Below are 18,668 nucleotides of genomic sequence, written 5' to 3'. Positions count from 1 at the left end.
TGTGTCTATTAATACTGCAGCATTTTATGTAAGGGAAAAACTAAATCCAATAGTGTGAACATGACAGAAATGTGAATCAGTGAGAAGCTGGTTCATGCAGTTGTCATCTAGCAAGTTTCTGCTGGTGCTTTATATTATTTTCAGTCCATCAGGTTAAAAAACATGACAATGTGATATGCTTTTTAAGCTTCTATTTTGAGTGTTTCTAGTTGACATTTACTTACTTTTTGGTATTGTCTAGCATATGTTCTAGCTAAATTATCTGACAGGGAGAGATATGATAAATGCAACAGACTTTCATCTTTCTCTCAAGAAAATTCCTTGAGAGGAAGCAAGCAATTACACTACCATAAGCCTTTCTTTAAATTCATAAAAAATGCATGTGAGCAACTGACTCAATAGAAGGAAGTCAGAATAACTGATGGAAGAATCTCTATCAACCTAGATTTGAAGCAAGAAGGAAAAACCACAACAAAAGAGAAAACATAAGAACAAACAAATCCAGCTTGTAGTGAGTGGCTTGCTGTCAGTGCCTGCCTCCCCTGTGACCACTGAGGGGTCCTGCATGGCAGCGGGTGCTGCTGATCTCCCTGGGGCAGGGACACTCTCAGGGTGCCCCGTGGGGCTGGGACAGCCCTAACCCAGCCTCTCACATTGCAGCAAGGTAGGAGTGTCTGATGTCACATCTGAAGGTGCAGTGCATGCTCCTGCCTTGGATCCATCCCCAGCTGCAGCTCCACTGGAGCAGGGCAGGCAGCAGCAGTGTCTGACTGCCAGCAGCAGAGTCACAGTCCTGTGGTCAAAGCAAGCCAGCAGCCCTTGCCACAGCCAGTAAAGCATTGCTTGTGGCCCCACTGCCTTCATGAGTGATCCAGGGTTTGATTACTTCCTGAAAAGTGGATAAAATGAGAAGAATTTTCTTAAGACTATAAAAGCCCTTCAGGAGTTAGTAGAACTCAGCCTGGGGTGTCAAAGCCATCCTAACAACAAAAAGCACATTGAAAATAAGGTCGGAGGAGGGATGTAGATGGACAGACTTCTGAAGATTCAACCTCAATAGGGGAGCAATTGTCCTAATTTGTGAAGGGAAAGTACATTTGATTTAATTCATGGGCTACAAGGAATGAAACAAGAAGGCCAAGTGAAAAGTGAAAAGAGGTAGGATGTAAGTAGGAAGCCAGAGAGACTGGGGTTTCTGTTTTGTACAGAAATAGGCCTTCTGGTTTACAACTGCTGTTGCTTTCTGCATACACAACTTGAATATATTCATGCCTAGAGTCTGCAAGTGCTGCCCAGAGCTGTTCTAAGTCTCATTTTGACTGCTCAAAGCATTTTCAGACTGCACTTATGTGCCCAGTACTGTTCTTCAGCAAAAAAAAAAAAAAAAAAAAACTACAAACAAGGAAGATCTGTGAATATTGTTATTCACCAGAAACGTTTCAGGACTTAAAATATAACTTTGTTGCTCAATTAGCTTGTGGGTTTTTCTTGTTTTGGTTTTTTGTCCTATACAACACAGACACAAAGTCTGTAGTACATCTACAGGTGTAACTACATACTGATGTATACAATCACATTTCTAAAGTATAACAGCAGAGCTTGATGCTGAAGAAATTTATAAAATTAAATTCAAAGGATTTGAGGACAGACTAAAGCTAAGCATGTGCTTAAATGCTTTTTTGAATAAGAATTAAGGTTGTTTACCCCTTGTGCTTTGAAGTCCAGCTTGTGATGCTTGTTGATGATACCTACCACATGCAAGATTTCAGGCCCTGCCTTTACTTTCAGACTCACTTAAGATGGAATTTGGGAATGATAATTTGGGAGAGACAAGATGCAGAGCTTTGTTTTCCAGAGAGAGCATAAACTGCCTTTAAATTTCACACCTTGTCAGAGTGGCACCCACAGAGACAGCAATCCAAGAGCTGAGGGCAACCACAGAGAGGCCCTGACCTGAGCAAGGGCTCATCACAGAGCATCCAGCAGGCAGGAGAACAGGGCTGGAATGGTGGCAGGGGCTGTAAGAGTCCAGTGATCATTAAAAAAAGGAGGGAGGAGAAGCCAGGTCCAGGTCCAGGCCAGGAACACCCCTCAACAAGTGAGGAACAGCAAAGGCCAGAGCTGAGAACAGTGAGCCTAAAGCCCAGCCTGGGACAGGACTGGGGCTCTGGCTGGTCAAGGACTCCTGATGTCCCAGGACCTGGCATTTCTCCATGGATTAACATGAGATTTCTCCATTTTTATATTTAAAGAAGCCACTGACAGAAAAATAAATCTCACGCAAGGTGCAAGAACAAGCCTCAGGCTCCCATGCAAACATTTTATTTGCATGAATTTGTTGCTTTTAGAGAACCATTTCTATTGACATAGGAGATACATATGTTTACAGTGGACCTTAGTGAGATCCTAACTTACTTGGGCAAAGGATGAGAAGAAATGGTTAATAAAGAGAAAAGAGCAACAGCACAGTGTTCAGTCAATAATACTGAATTGTTATTCACAGATTTCAGGGTGCTTTTCAAAAAGCTGAAGAAACTCAGAGAGAATGAACAAACTGTGCATAAGCCATTTAGCAGATTGAGATCAGAGAAGCAGATATTTTGGGTTTATTTTGGATCAGAGTCTGAACATGAATGATCCATATTGTGTTGTTGCAAAGAAATATCAGTTGTACCAAGATATTAAATTTTATACCAACCATGTTCCTTCTTTCTAATGAGTGGAATATCACAGCAAGACAAGAGATCAGCAGGTCACCTCACCCACTGCCACAACCTAAAGTAGGATCATATAGATCAGCAAAGTGCTCCAGGTCACACCCAACTCTGGAATTATAATTGTAAAGTTAATCAGCTTCCTCAGTCAACCAGAGCCCCAGAAAAATTAATGCTGGCATAAGACAGGGAAGCAGAAAATGAGTAGCAAGGGGAGGAGGAAGGGCAGAAATTATTTATGCCAGCATAATGTGCTGGACTATGATTCTACTTGATCTTACTGAACATCTTTATTATTTATTTTAAAGTTATTATTTATTTTAAATGTTTCCTGAATGGTCAAAAATGTTTTGAAATGTAATTCTGTGTCCCAGCTTTGTGTCACCTGAAAAATTAATAAGAATTTTCTCTGTTCCATTATTTGAATCATTAATATCAATAACACAGAGACCCAGACTGAAGACATGCTCTAAAAACCCAGCAATATATCCTTTCCTTTTGTGAGTGAACTATTTCTTGCTGTGAACTACTCCTTGCTATGCAGGAAGTTTTGTACAGACCTCATAATACATTTACCCAGACTGTATTTCTTTAACTTTTTGAAGAAATGTCATGTAAGTGTCATAAACATAATCAAACTGACAACAGGCTCTGTCCTATCCATAAGGCCTGTTCCCTATTGGAGGAGAAAAATCAAGTTATCTGGTGTGATTTATTTTTGACAGATCCATGTTGACTGCAATTTTTCTCTGGTTATCATCTAGGCTCTAATAATAGTTTGTGAGGTTTCTTTGTCCAAGGATTTTTTAATGAATTTAAGTTAGTTACACTCAAATTGAGCTGTATTTCTCTGGCTCCATCTCCCTCTGATAACAGCCATGTACAGTTGCCTCTTCTGTTTTTCTACCATCTCATTTTCCTTCTTAATTCTTCAACTGTCTTTCAATCACATTCACTAGACTCAAACTGAAAACATTTGATTCACCTGAGTGCTCCTTATCTGTTCTTTACCTACTCTGGGCTGAGATAATTTTGTTCTCAGCATCACCAGTCCCAACTGTCTGCTTTTGCATGGTCTTTCTTGTAAGTCTAATACAACAGAGACACCAATCCCTTTAGCTGTATTCATAATTTGTTGATAGATTTTTTTCTTTGTTGAGTAGGGGGTTAATAATTTCTCTATATCCTTCTTAGTACAAATATATGTAAAGAGCAGTTTTTATCTGGTAACTCTTGACAGTTCAATTCAGCAGTACCTTTTTTAGTATTTCTTTCTTATTCTTAGTGATTTGACCCATCTTCCTTTGTATTTTCTTCATGTGCTTAAGGTCAATAGAGACCTCGTGATGTGGCCAAGATAAGCTTACTGCTATTTCTGTTCTACTCACAATTGGGATAAATGGCCCTCTGAATTATTTTCTAAGGCATTATTGCTTTTCTTAACTCCTCTCTTTAAATTTCCTTCCTGTGAAGTCTTACCTATTGATTGCTTAAATCTTTAGCTTTCATGACTTCTGTCTTTATTTAGCTGTTCTCTTTCCTTCCTCTTTAATGGACAAGCTGACATTTTGCAAATGTTTGTTTTTTTTTTTTTTTTGTGGGCAAAATGCTGCCCACTTTCATGTTTTCAGTCAGTTGCTCTTCACTGGCAATCTTTGAAAAAAGCACAGCAACCCCAAACCACTCAACCAAGGCCTCATATTCTTGAGACTAGGCCATATTCTAAAGAAATCACTACATCTGAAATACCAGCACCTGACAATGTACTGCTGTTCTAATGGAAAGGGTTTCTCACTTCACCAAAGATAAGCTCAGGAAAGAAGTCAGAGACCCAGACCCCAGACACTGCTAAAGGTGAGAGACTGAAATGCAGAGACAAGGTATTAAACTGCCTGGGATTGCTGCCAGCAGCAGTAGCTGTCCTGTTGTATGTGACTGAGGGAGTGGAAAGGACAGATCTGTCCCAGGTTGTTCATTGGCAGACCCCTAAGAGAAAATACTCTGTGCTTTGTGAGCAGTAATCCTGTGGTCTAGAAATAGAGTATCTTTTTGAACAGTCATCCTACAGCTTAGAAATAGAGGAAGAAGAAAACTGCCAAATATTGGTGTTAGTGCTGAACTGCTTGTTTTGAGAATTCAGACTGTGAAGCAGGGTAATGCAGCATGTGTGTTGCAGGTATGTGTGTATTCAGTTAATGGGGCAGGAATTTGCAGGAACATTGTGCTGCAGGTTTAGATCAACAATAGGGGGTTTAATCAACCAGCAGTGACTGAAAAACCAGCATTTTGTGGAATACTTATTAAGCTCTAATAGTGGAAAGGAGTCCTTGAAGATTTTGGAAAAGCCTGGTGGGACCCCTTCTCTCCCCAAAAGGGAGTAATTTCTTCCACAGCAATGGCAGTGACATACAGCCTCCAGCTTTACAGACCAGGTATTGCTGCTGCTGTGTCTACATAGAAATCACTTTTGACTCAGCCAGTATTGATATCTAACTGGTCTTTTCAAGCTTATTTGTGGAACTAGGGTTTTATTTTCAATTAATCAGGCTCAGCAGTTTGGCCAGTGATGGTGCTGTCCTAATGCTGTCCTGTGGAGAAGGAAAGCCCTGAAATAATCAGGATGGGGAGAGTGATGTGCTGTATGCAGCTAATGTGAAATAAAATCTGTAGGAGACAGCTCTCAGGGGATGACCTGGCTCTGATTGCCTTGAAAATATCCCCTTAACCTGCTACTCCCTCCGGATCCCCTCAGACCTTTGCCTTTCAGACAGAGTTACATATTTGCAATACAACCTCTTCACAATGCTACAAACCAGGAACCAAATCTGCGCTCTGCTGCACAGGGCACACATGGCAGTAAAGAGTCTAAGCACTGAGACAAGTGGGGCCTGTGCTCTGTGCAAGACACTGGGCACACCTGGCTGCGGGCACTGTGTGTGACATGGGGCACACCTGGCTGCGGGCACCTGTGTGTGACACTGGGCACACCTGGCTGCAGGCACTGTGTGTGACACGGGGCACACCTGGCTGGAGGCACCTGTGTGTGACACGGGGCACACCTGGCTGGGTGCACCTGTGTGTGACACTGGGCACACCTGGCTGTGGGCACCTGTGTGTGACACTGGGCACACCTGGCTGAAGGCACTGTGTGTGACATGGGGCACACCTGGCTGGGGGCACCTGTGTGTGACACGGGGCACACCTGGCTGTGGGCACCGTGTGTGACACTGGGCACACTTGGCTGGGGGCACCTGTGTGTGACATGGGGCACACCTGGCTGAAGGCACCTGTGTGTGACATGGGGCACTGTGTGTGACACTGGGCACACCTGGCTGCGGGCACTGTGTGTGACACTGGGCACACCTGGCTGGGGGCACCTGTGTGTGATATGGGGCACACTTGGCTGCGGGCACCTGTGTGTGACACGGGGCACACCTGCTTGGAGGCACCTGCCCATGTCACACTGGAGCTGAGCTGGAGCCCCGCTCGGGTTTGTCCCTCCTCGGCCGACCTACCTCTATCTGCTGCAATGGCACTTGAAAAACTCGTTTATCGAGTTAAGGTCGCTGCCGATCGGGTCGGCGAACAGGACGGCGCTGACGGGCGTGCAGAGCCGTGCCCGGCCCTTGCCGCCCTCTCGGCCGGTGGCACTGAGGGGGCGAACCGCGGGAAGAGGAGGAGGAGGAGGAGGAGGAGGAAGAAGGGGGGCGGCCGGGCGAAATCAGCGGCAACAGGCGGGAGGGAGCCGGGCACGGGGAGCGCGCACCCGCCGAGGGAGCGGCGGCGAAGGGAGGCGGTGGGGAGCGGAGGGAGGCGGGCGCAGCCGTGCAGGAGGGAGGAGCGGGCGGCCGGGCGCAGCCAATTCGGGGGACTCGTCCATTTTTCGGCGTGAGTCAGGCACGTCGGTGGGGTGATGCTGCGGCGCCGGGCAAGGGCCGGGCCAGCCGCGGGGAGCGGCCCGCCCGCTCGGGCCCGGAGTCTCGGCCGTGCCGGCGCTGCCGCCGAGCGCAGCGGTGCTTCCTCCTTCCCGTCCCTCGCCGGGGCCGGCGCCATGGCCGGGGGCGCCAGGCCTGCCGCTCCCTGACACCCGCCCGCCCGCGGAGGTACCGCGCCCGCGGATGCGGGGGCAGCGCGGGGACAGCGGGGCGGGCTGAGGGGGCTGGAGACGGCGCTGGCCGCGGGTAAGGGCAGCTCAGATCCGGGAGGAAAGGGCGAGCGGTGGGCGGCAGAGCCGGGCGGGGACAGGAGGGTCCCGGGGTGGGGGTCTGGAGCTGGCAGGCTCCGTGCAGCTGCGGCCTCTGCTCCCCTCAGGCTGCTGCGTGCGGGACTCTCCGGGCGGCGGAAGGGAAGAAGTGCCCGTGCCCCGAGCGGAGCTGCCCGCTTCTCACGGAGCCTCGCAAGGAAGGGCTGCAGCGGCAGCGTTTCGTGCCTCGTCAGCCCGGCAGTGTTTTGGCTTTGATTCCGTCTTGCTCCTACCTGTTCCTGGAGAAGAGGTCCCCGCCATGTCTCGCTACAGCCTCCACAACCTCCTGGACTGGATGTATGGCGGGGTGGACCCCAGCTTTGCCGGCAATGGAGGGCCGGAATGCGCCGCCTTTCTCTCCGGCCAGCAGCGCCTGCTGGAGAGTTTGGTGTTCCTCAGTGTGGGCACCGTGGAGATCCTCGTGTCCCTGTGGAAGCTGAGGCAGCAGCACGTCCAGGAGCTGGAGAATCTGCTGCAGCAGCCCCAGACTAAGCAGGAGAGCCTGGGCAAGAACGTGCTGCTGGTGCTGCTCTGCCTCATCTTTGGGCTGGAGGTGGGGTTCAAGTTCGCCACCAGGACTGTCATTTACCTCCTGAATCCCTGCCACGTGGTCACCATGATGCAGGTAAGGCTTGTGCAGGGTCACCTGCAAGTTTGATTTGTGATGTACTTGCAAAACAGTATTTTCCCCCCCATAGTTGGTTTGTGGACCAGAAGTGCCTAGCAAAAATACAAATGCCAAGAATGGTATAAATATTTTAAAACATAGATTTTGGGTCAGTTGAATCAAAATCTATCAAAAAACCCAAGTCAGATTAAAAGGTGAAATTGTAGCTATAACTAATGTCCAGATCTCTGGTTGAAAGTGTAGATGATTAAGGCTTTCTCATCACTTGCCTTCACCTGATCCTTACTTCAAGAATAGAAGGTGCTATTCGCACTCACAGCAGTGCTAAAATTTGCACCAAATCTAATCAAAACAAGATTAAATGCAAAACCAGCTATGTAATTTACGTGCAGCTTTTTCAAGCAAGTGCCTTCTAGAGGTGTGATTCTATTTTGTGAAGGTGTTGGAGAAACAAATTACTCATTGTGCAGATACTGTTGGTTTACCTTTGTAATTTTAGAGGCTGAATAGTAAAGAAACAGGTGTTACCTGTTTCTCATATGTGGGGTGAACAAACTGATGTGGCCTAACATGTGTGGATAATCCATTTGCTTTTATGACTTGGGGCATGGTTGTTGATGTGTAATAATGTGCAGTTTGTGTAGATTTCAAAATAATGCATACATAGACAAACTATTACTGAACTGGACTATCTAAAGCTTATAAGCTGTGTTTGTTAATATTTCTGTGCATGTACTTAACTATCAGTTTTGCTGAGCTTGTTATGGAGTGTTGGAGATATCAAAAACATTGTTATTTTGCTAATTTTATACCCTCAGCACTGAATAGCTTAAAAAATTCAAGGTCAAGAATTAAGTGAAGAATGTCAAAAAGGCTTTTATGAAAGTTGTCATGATAGCATTGTCTGTCTAAGATCAATAACAGATGAAAATCAGATCAATGCCATTCTGGGTCTCCTATTGCAGTATGTGAGGTGATTTGGGCAGAATCAGATCTAGCCAGTCATTGGATTCACAGCTGGAGAGCAATACCTAAAAGGCAGGGAAATATCTTTTCTGGTTGTTCCAGTGGTTTGAGAGATGGGTTTTATTTCAAGGGCAGGGGGACAAGCTGATACAGCAATATTCAAGACCTTTACAGCAATTCATTTACAGCTCCAGAAAAAAGTAGTAGGTTATGTAAATTCCTAGGCTGTGATGCAGTGTTTGCTCAGTAATTTACAGCATAGGAGCTTCCTTCCCATGAAGTGATAAAGGATTGTTGTGAAATCAGTCAGTCAGTATTGGGGTGAAGGTATGCAAGGACTATGTAGAAATAATTAAAATAAATTAATATGGCCACATTTCCTTTCTAGGCAGTACTCAATGATAACTGGAAAATTTTCGTATTAATTCTCTGGAAAAGAGGTGAGGATATATTAACAGTAGGATCTGGTGAGGGTTTAGTTGTCTTTATGTTATGATGTTAACACTAAGTATTCAGCTGAATGCCTCCACAGACCTGGGACAGCCAGTTCTGCTCACCTCTTTCAATGGTGCCTCCTGAAAGGGAGATGGAGTCTATTGAGAGTTAAGCTCTGTAGTCAGGCATTGCCATTTCTGAAACTCTTTTTGACTAATTGTGAGGTTTAAAAAATAATCCTAGCTAATTACTCACTAGAAATGGTGTTCCAGCATTTGTGAAATTGAGAAGGTGAGCATATTGGCAAAATGTGGAAGTCATGCCCTTTCATCCTCAAAAAGATGCATTAGAAATAGGCTTAGGCTTAATGTAGAGAAAGACAATAATGGCAAAACCAATGGCTTTCAGCAGACAAAGAGAGTTAGAGCCAAAGATTGTCAATGACCTTCACCAGCAGACAAGTAATACATGGTTGGAAAACATTGTTTTCCTGGCCTGAATTTGCTGAGGGCAACAGATTTGTAAGATGAAATATGTGAAAATATATTTGCCCTTCACTTCTCTTCTTGCAGTAGTGTGTACATAATCCTGCTGTGTAAATAATAGCATGAACAAAGTAGAAGGTGAAGACATGAAATGTGCTACAACAATCAAGATCACTTCAAAGGGAAGCCAACAGTAGCTGTTGATAAAGGTCTCTTCTTTCACTCTATTTCTGTTTTCATTTTCTTCAGCTGAGACTGTTTCACCTCAGCAACCAATACTCTGGGCTCTGAGCCAAAAATATTTGAAACTCAAAATTATGCTTCAGATTTTCCCTGCATAAAAGCAAAATTCATGCTCTTAAAAGACCTAAGACTGAAATGGCATCAAAGTAAAATGGAAGTTAGGTGTGTGTGCATTTGGGCAGATAAAATTGTGTAATACAATGGTTACTGAGTTTTAGAAATGAGTCTGTTCTGACCAGGTGTCTGAGTTTTGCCTATCATGCCAACCTGTGTTCAAATCTTTTCATAAGTGGAAAGAACTAGTTTAGATGTGTCATTGCAAGGATGAAGTGTTGATCAAGTGAATGTATTTAACTGCCTCAACAGGTCTCATGGCTAACCAGCTTCCCAGAATTTGTTGCCACCTCGTCATCTGCTTGAATTCCTAGAAGCTGTGGCACTCATTTCCTGTTCTGGGTTTTGGCTTCTTGCTTAGCTTGTGGAGGAAGAAGGGTGTTTCTTCACCAGTGTCACTCATGCAGCATCATTGAGAGAGAAATCCTTTAAGTCTTAAAAAATGACATATATTTTGTAACACAGGTGAATGGAAACTGGTGTGGTTTCTCTGCCAGCTGTGGGGTGGGGATGGGGATTGTTTGTGCAGCATGGTGTTTATTTAGTGTGTGATGCAGCAAGGAGAGAAGTCTGTGAAGGAATTCATAGTGAACTTTTTCTTTACATAAAAAATGGTCTTAGTGAAAATTATTTGAATACCTCTGTTAGAAAACAAAAGCAAGCCACAAACCACTCTCCTTTTAGGACTGGCAATATGATTGGACCAGTGCTGCTGCAGACCTGACATAAAAGAGAAACATTAAATCCCTAGGCTGTTCAAAACCTTTGCCTTTCCATAGCAGGAAACAAAAATCAGCATATGTTTAAGGAGCCAGGTGTTATATTTTCAAGACATTAATCCTTTCTAATATTTTAGAGGACATCATTGTGGTATTGAAATTGGCTGTGTGAAGGAAATGTTTATAGTTTCTGTTGAGCAGTGTGAGAGGGAAGATTTCCTCGAGAGCCAAATACAGCACTATTGATTTCTTTACAAGCTCTGTGAAGGAGACCTTGAGCAGCAGCCAGGTCTTGTGCTTGTTGAGAAGTATGCACACAAGTGTTGTGTCCCTGTCTATGAGCATTGCTTTAGTGAAGTGAAAGGAGAATTTCACTCTTTGCAATGTCAAACCAAATGATTTCTAACCAATTTTCTTTATCTGTACTGTATTCTTTAAACTATATATTTTTTTTTTACTTGTACTAGTTGGAAAGCAAACCAGTGACAGATACCAAGTCAGAACTACAATTTAATTGGAAGATTAAAATAAATGCAATAGTACAGAAACAGTGACAGAGTCAGGATACAGCCTGACACCCTGTGGGCCAGGGTGTTGGTAGCAGTGCAATTAAGGTGGCTGCAGTGCTCCTGCAGTGCCAGCTGGGGTTCTGTTGAAGTAGTGATGCTGTAGAAGGGTGTGGTTTTCCTCTGAAGCTCCAGTGGTGGTGTAGATGGGTTTGGTCTTCCTGTGGGAATCCAGTGGGAAAAGGCTGCTCTGGTGTTCCAAATCCCAGGTTATATCCAGGTAGGAATGCTTGGCTCCTCCCCCAGTGGAGCATCTCACACTGGGATGATGTAACTGTATCAGTCATGCAGTGAGACCCAATGCCCATTAATAAATGTCCCCCTGGAGAGAGGATGAGTGGTGAAGGAGATGAAGAACACTGCCCCACCTTGTTTTAACAGCTGGGAATAGAATTCATACTTTTGGTTACATCTGACATTGTAACCTAAGATGTTACTTTTCAGCCAAACCCTTGTGTTTGTGTAGCAGTTCTTTGTTTCACATTTAGTGAAGGAGCAGTTAGAATTTATATCAAGAACTTGTTCTACATCATTTGTTCCTGTACTCCCAGTTTGTAATTTGACACACAGAATTTGCAACCTGCTATTCACAATCAAGGTAACTTAATGCAAATGAGTAAACACAGGTGTCTCTTGATGTCCTGAAGACACCCAGCTGGAGTTAACAGCCAATTAAAATTAGGTGTACGCAGGAGCCAGGGCTAAAATTAGTCTGTATTGCAAAAGAGAAACTTGTAAGCAAAAAAAGAAAAAAGTAAGGAAAAAGCCATCTAAAGCAGAGGTTGTAGGTAACACTGGTAGGGTGAAGTAAGCTTAAAAGGTCCTTTCCAACATAAATGATTATGAGATTATTATAATGTTTTTCTTTTTAAGAGGATCTTCAGTATTAAACACTGCAGGTTATGACTGACCAGTCTGTAGAAATTAAAACAGCATGTGTATAATTTTATTGAAACCTTAAGGAAGTGGCAGAAACATGACTGTAGTCTAATTCTAAAATGATAGGTACAGCCACTTGTTCTTGTAAACTGCTGTGGATTTTGAAGTTGACTTTAGTATGTCTAGGCCTTCTTCCAGAATGGTTCTTTAATACCAATCTTAAAATAAATGTTGTAATTCTATTTTATTCTAGAAACAGTTTTGCAAAAATAATTTCTCAGTGGTAAATTTCAGCTGGTCAGTTATTGTAATTCTCTTCCAGTTCTTCACTGAATTATTCCACTTCAGCCAGTTAAGGACTGACATTTGTTTGGAATAAAGAAAAGTATGTTTGTGGGAAACATCTGTTTTGCTGGGTTATTACTTTGGTGATTTTTTTAGGCCAAGAAAAGTAAATGTAGCAGGGAAGCAATAGGTGGAAAGAAGGATAGGTTTCACCTGGTGATTTTGGTCTGATGTTTGCATAAATAAAGTGAGTGCTAAGTGCATCTGCAGCTCAGTGAATACTAAATTATGTGTTCATTATTTCCAGTTCTGGCTTCTTTAGAGACCTGGATCCTTTCTGTCCTCTGCAAAAGAGGTTACTGTTTTTTGAAACAATGGCTGTTTTCAGAAATTACATAATAAACATAGCTTGACTGAATTCTGCATCATTTGGGAATATGTAGCAAAATATATCTACGTAATTACTTACTCCTTTTTTTTTCCTTTTAATTTGTATACATGGTTCCTATATCCTTTGTAATGTTTGGAAGAATCAGTTAAGTTGTATATTTTTTTATATTCTGGCTCTTCAAAACCTTGAATTAAAATTAAAGGGACACAATTTCTTATGAAAATATGCATTTTTCAAAGTGCAAGTCTATGAACATAGACTTTCTTTTGAACATAAGTCTTGCTTTTTACAGCTTCCTTACAGGGGATGGCTAGAGAGGAAATTCATGCTGGTGTGTGGTGACAAAGGGCAGATGAAGAAGAATTAGAGCACTAACAGCACCAGTGTTTCTTGGTGGCAAAGCTCATTTCTTGCCAAGGAGTGCATTTTCCTTCCAGGAAGATGAGAGCAACCTCAGGGACACAGACAGGGAGTGACAGCTCAGGGAGAATCCATCAGCTCCTGTATCCCCAGTCTGCAGTGTTCAGAACCATTGGTCTGGCCTTCAGAGCACCAGGACATGCTTGGATAGCTTAATCTGCCCCTGGTTCCCAGAACTGGCAGGTTTTTTATTAATTGTTACTTTTGTCCTGATTTCTTTTATTTGTCTTATTTTTAAGCAATGATTTTATTGTTTTTAAAAAACACAGTCAACTGGAGTTTAGAGGCTTTTACTGATACTGCAATCATTGTAATAATTACATATAGGAAAAGCTTTTCTGTTATAGTTTTAACGCTGTTTATACTTTGTTTCACCATTGTGTTTACTTTTAGTGAATCCCAGCCTATAGCAGAGAAATGGGGAAACATTCGTATGAGGCAAGGCAGGGTTTCTTAGTCAGAAATTTTTTTGTTTAGTATTAAGAGGATAGCAAATGTGTCCTAAGGCTGTGATTCAGTTTTCTTTGTTTGAAGTGATTATGGACCAGCCTTTTTAATTTAAACAAGATTTGGCCAGTGATGCTTGATCCTAAGCTTTAGTCCAGGTGCCAGGGACCACAGGAACATGTCATGGTGCTGGTCAATGTTCTAGCTCAGGAATTGGAGTCTAAAGCTCTTAGTTAAGCCTTGGTTTTGAAGTTGCTAGAATTTGGAAATACTGATGTGCTGCAGGCTGTAATGCATTCTTAGATAATTCTTTCCTTTGTTCTGAATATTCTTAGGAGAAAAGAACATAAAAAGTGGGGAGTTGAGAACAGGTATCTTGCTCTCTGAGCAGGAGGAGGAACTGCATGATCGGAAACTGTGGATGAAAAAGCTTAGCTTTCTCTGACCCCAAATATTTACACTGAGTGTTATCATCTAAAGGCCACTGGATGAATGATTAGGTAACCAGATATTGGTTTGTTTTGATGAGATAATCACAGATTTAAAGCAAATATCATTCAAAGTGTGACATGTGTAGTTTGAACAAGCTATTAGGGAGATAAAGGCCTCTTTTTGTTTCTTTTTTCTGCTTTTGTTTAGATTTTTTTTCCAGAACAGAGCTTTCAGTGTACTATCCAGGGTTATGATGTATTGCTTTTGGCTGCAATATATTTTTAGGATGGATTGTTTATCCTATTTGGCAGTTTCACACACCATGTAGGTTGTTTGTTGGTAACTTAAACTGATGTTTCAGGAGTAGCTGCCTGAAACAGGCAAAAAAGAAATCCTACATCTAGCAGGATTTCAGTGGAGTGGTGAATGAAAACAGCAGTAGTAACCACACTGGACACCTTATAAATCTGAGCACCCATTGGCCTGACCACAGCATCCCAGAAAACACATTTCCTGTCAAACCACCACACTAATGCACTCATAGAAGGACCTGAGTCATGTGTTAATAATTAATCATGACTATAAGAAGTCTAGAAATCTTTCACCTGAGCCTCTAAAAGGGAAGAAGGTGAATATGGGTTTGCTGATTAAACTAAGTAAGCCTGTGGAAGGGGAGACTAACCTAGAATGTCCCAATGGACATGGGTCATGTACAATATATTAGATTGTAGAGGGTGGAAGCTGTTCAGCTTGCTACACATCTTCCATCCCTGGCTAGAACTGGGAAGCTGGGGATGGAACCTGGGACAGGCAGCTCGTTGTGTTCCACAGTCTGCTGTATGTAACACACAAACTACTTTTATTGTAGTATTTCTTAATGCTCTGTCAGCAGTCTTGCTTTGAATCATGAGTGTCCTTAGCACTAGATTAACATAGGACACATTAATCCCTGAACCTGTCTGACAGCTGCACTGAGGCAGCAGTGGTTTTTATGCTAAAATATTAAATACATTCAACGTGCTCCTATTTAGCAATTAGAATGCAACATCTTTTGGCATCTTTTTGTAGAGAGCTTTTTGGATAATTGGTTAGCTGAGAAAGGACATTTCGATGTGATACTGATGGATAAAGATAGGAGAAACAAGCTGGAGATTGTGAAACTAATGTTTAATCACTAACAAAGGTCACAGTGACCTTCGCTGAAACGGGAAGACGGGGGAGAAAATCGCTTGCCAGAAAATGTAGATATCTTAGGTAGAGAAGCTAGAAGAATGCAAACATAGAAGCAAAATAATTATTAGAAGATAGAAGTAGGTGTGGTTGATCCAAGTGTGCTTTAACCAATAATGAGCTCAGCTTTTGCAATATGTATAAGCTTCATTAACACCAATATAAATATGTGTGAGTTTTCAATAAACTTCAAGATTTGCCATTCACGCATATCGTGTGCTGCATTTCTCCCGCCGTTCACGACATCTTTTCTTTTTTTTTCCAGATTTAGCAGTCTGAACTTGTCAAACCACAGATATTATCTTTATTTTTTTGTTTATTATTTTTCAATCTAGCAGTACAGTTAAATGTAAAATAGGAAACCAGCTATGTTTGATGGTTTGTACACTTTTCCCCACTTCTTTAAACTGGTGCACTTACCTATTGCTGAAGCCCAGATATGCAAACTGTAAAATAGGTTTCTTGAATAAAACTATTTCTATATTAATCTAGAAAAAAAAAATCAAGCCCACTAATATCTCCAAATTAATGAGATTATTGCAGCACATATAATGCTTGACATGCCAGAAATGATTTGCAGCCCAGTCCTGCACTGGTTCAGACCAGCCATGAGCTCAGTGTCCCTAAGCTCCTGTCTCAAGGAAGGAATAGTTAATTGGTGCTGTGCTGGACACTGGAGTCCCCAGATCTCCAGCCCTGCTGATCCATCGTGTGTGGGGGTGTGACCTTTGTCTCTGGACTGCAGGGCAGGGCTGGCCATGCAGTTCTTCATGCTAGAAACATTTCCCAAGGGGATGGATAATTGTAATTATGGTATTGCAAAGTATAGTGACAGAATTTCTGATTTTTCATTTTCATCTGGGTCCTCAAGGTTGAAGTGAACTGTGGATTGACCAGAGTTAGGAGATTCTCTGCAATTTACTGCCTGAGAACAGTTGTAGAATCTTCTGGTCCTGTGCTTCTGCTTCTTCAGCCATCCTGTCTCTCAGTACTGGCCCCATCTAGGACCTCTTATCTTTGCATTTCCTGAGTGCCACACATGATTTTGTACTTCCTCCTTCTCTTGCACCCATTAGCCTCAGTCTTTTACAGATATTAATCTCTGTGTAGAAGATGTTTTGTAACTTTTTTTTTTGAGCGTGGGAAGGGAAAGGCAGTGGTCAGAACTATGCTCATAATCCAGCCTATCAGACAATGTATATTTTGTAGTTAATTTTCCCCATCCAAAATAGCTAATTTTGTCTATTTTGGGCTAATTCTTTTGTTCTTCTTTCATTTGTAAGGTGAAAATATAACAGGTGACAGAAGAAGGGGGGACACTGAACTTGTTTCCTAGTGTTTCTTCTAAATTGAAAGTTGAGTTACCCTGCCTTGGGCAAGGAGACCTTTGTTGTGCTTTACCATACACAGTGCCTGTGTCTGCTGGAGCTCTGCAGTGCCACCTGGGCTGGGGACTCAGAGCCCCAGTGCCTCAAAACTCAGGAGTTCTGCAGGAGAACAGGGGCTGGGAGCTGTGCACAGCCCTGCTGCTGGTTTAACTCAGCATTCTTTGGGTTGTGGAACAGAACTGTTCCCTCCTGCAAGGCAAAGGATTGGATTTCCAATATGGCACTGCAAAGCAGTAGGATTATGGGATCAGTGTGGGAACACTTGTGTTGGAGCTTATGAGCTTGTCTGCTGTCAACTGTGTATTTAAGACTGCTGATACTCTGAGCTGAGTAATGACACTTTTGGTACACATGTTTGAAAAATCAGATGCAAGTGTGTCCTTTAAAATTTTCCTTTAAGAAGCTGAGATCTGTTTATCCTGGCAAGTATCTACATATGTAGAGAGAAAGTATTGATATTAAGCTGCTAAAGCTGAAGCATTTGAAAATCTCTTCCATGATCCTAAAAACTTTTAGCATAAAAATTCTGGTTATCATTTCTCTGCTGTCATGAAAAATGGAAGTCAGGCTTATTTTCTGCAAGATCCCTTTAAAAGAGGGATTTTCATGCTTAAAAGAGTTAAATATTTGATTTTCCCCTCATCAGGGTCTGAAACTGTTTCTTTTAGTAGAGTTGAAATAAAAATAATCAGCTGTGAATCGTATTCTCTTCTTTGCCTGTCTCCATGGAAGTGATTTAAATTGGTATGTCCATCTCAGTCCTTGTAACACTGCCATCTTTTTTAAGTGTGAGCTGTTTTAGTGCTCAGTGCTGGGATTCAGGCAGTACTCAGACTCAGATTGTAGCTTCTGCTCTACCATGTAGTAGTTGGAGTATTCTGCAGGGTGTTAGAAAAAGAAGGGTCTAATGTCATTGAGACATATTTATAGCTTGTTTATTTTGTGCATACAGAGAAAAAGATCAATTTATAGGGTTGGGGGGGATTGTTTGGTGGGTGTTGTGGTTTTTTTTGGTTTTTTTTGGTTTTTTTTTAAGATGTAGGAGATAAGATAAAAAGAAATTGAATTCTCCCTTGGAAGAGCAGAATTTGTTTCATGGAAGTGTTAACCATGCTACAACAGTAACATATATCTCCTGTCATATTTCTGAATTTAAGGAAATGATAAAATAATCAAATTTAAAACTCCAGATGAACTGCTGAATCTCTGGATATCATATCTCTTTTTGCTAACATACAACATGAAGAGTTTAAGAAGTTTGACTCTGCACACAGGTCACATGTGAGAAAACACTTATCACAGAAGAGCTGTACAAGATATTTATGATCTCCAAAGAAGGGAAAATATAGTCCACAATTCAAGGAACTTTAGTTAGTAAACAAAGTTTATTCCGAAATATGCAACAATGGAATAATGAAGCATAATAAGAGTCAGACACTTTTCCCACAAGCTGTATTGGTCTTGCATGCAAGGTGGTACACAGAGCTCTCATAAGATTTTTCTGACATGTACTTTTTTCTTGTTTCCCTTAGCACAGGAAAACATCCATTAGTGATTCTAATCATGCACCTGTTATGTTCTGTTCCTCCTTAACCTGCCCTAGTGAGTTGGAACAGCTTGCTTTTTAAATGCAAGACTTCAGAGAAACTGATTGGATTTTAACAGTGTTCACTGAGAAAATGTCTTGAGGTAGATTCCATTAAATTCAATTGCTGCCTCTCTTACTCTGCCTTTGTTAAGAGTGCTGTATGACTTGGGAAAAACAATTTGAGTGTGTGTTGTGTTCTAAGCTGTTGTTGAGACTTGAATGGATCATACCAGCTGTCTGTCTATTAGGAACTTGACCTGGAAATATTTGGAATGTGTACATTGATTTGTATAGTAATGACAGGAAGCCCCTTGTGTGTGAAAGGGCTCAGTAGGATGATCCAGATTTGAACACCTCTATTGCTGTAAGTACATGGTCTGGTAGTGATTAATTTCAGTACCCATTGGAGGCCTCTTCCTAACCCTGCAATGCTTGAAAGAAACACATTTGGTGAATTGTCCAATCTGACACCACAAAGCAGACATACTCTCCAAA

At 42.3% G+C, this 18,668-nt stretch overlaps 1 protein-coding gene across 3 annotated transcripts in view; it reads left to right on the top strand.

Annotated features, from left to right (window-relative positions):
* Positions 1–6,553: 6,553 nt before the first annotated feature.
* The window catches only part of TMEM164 (transmembrane protein 164), a 35,580-nt gene continuing 23,465 nt past the window's right edge, over positions 6,554–18,668 (top strand). The window contains exons 1-2 of one of the 3 annotated variants that reach the window (XM_054641427.2): positions 6,554–6,895; positions 7,026–7,582. In XM_054641427.2, the coding sequence (XP_054497402.1) occupies positions 7,217–7,582 (366 nt within the window). In that variant the 5' untranslated portion in view covers positions 6,554–6,895; positions 7,026–7,216. The remainder of the gene's footprint in view (positions 6,896–7,025; positions 7,583–18,668) is intronic. The other 2 variants (XM_077185876.1, XM_077185875.1) reach the window with 2 other exon arrangements.

This window comes from Agelaius phoeniceus, chromosome 14, assembly GCF_051311805.1.
Source record: "Agelaius phoeniceus isolate bAgePho1 chromosome 14, bAgePho1.hap1, whole genome shotgun sequence".
NCBI lineage: Eukaryota > Metazoa > Chordata > Aves > Passeriformes > Icteridae > Agelaius > Agelaius phoeniceus.
This window is presented reverse-complemented; position numbering and strand designations above follow the sequence as displayed.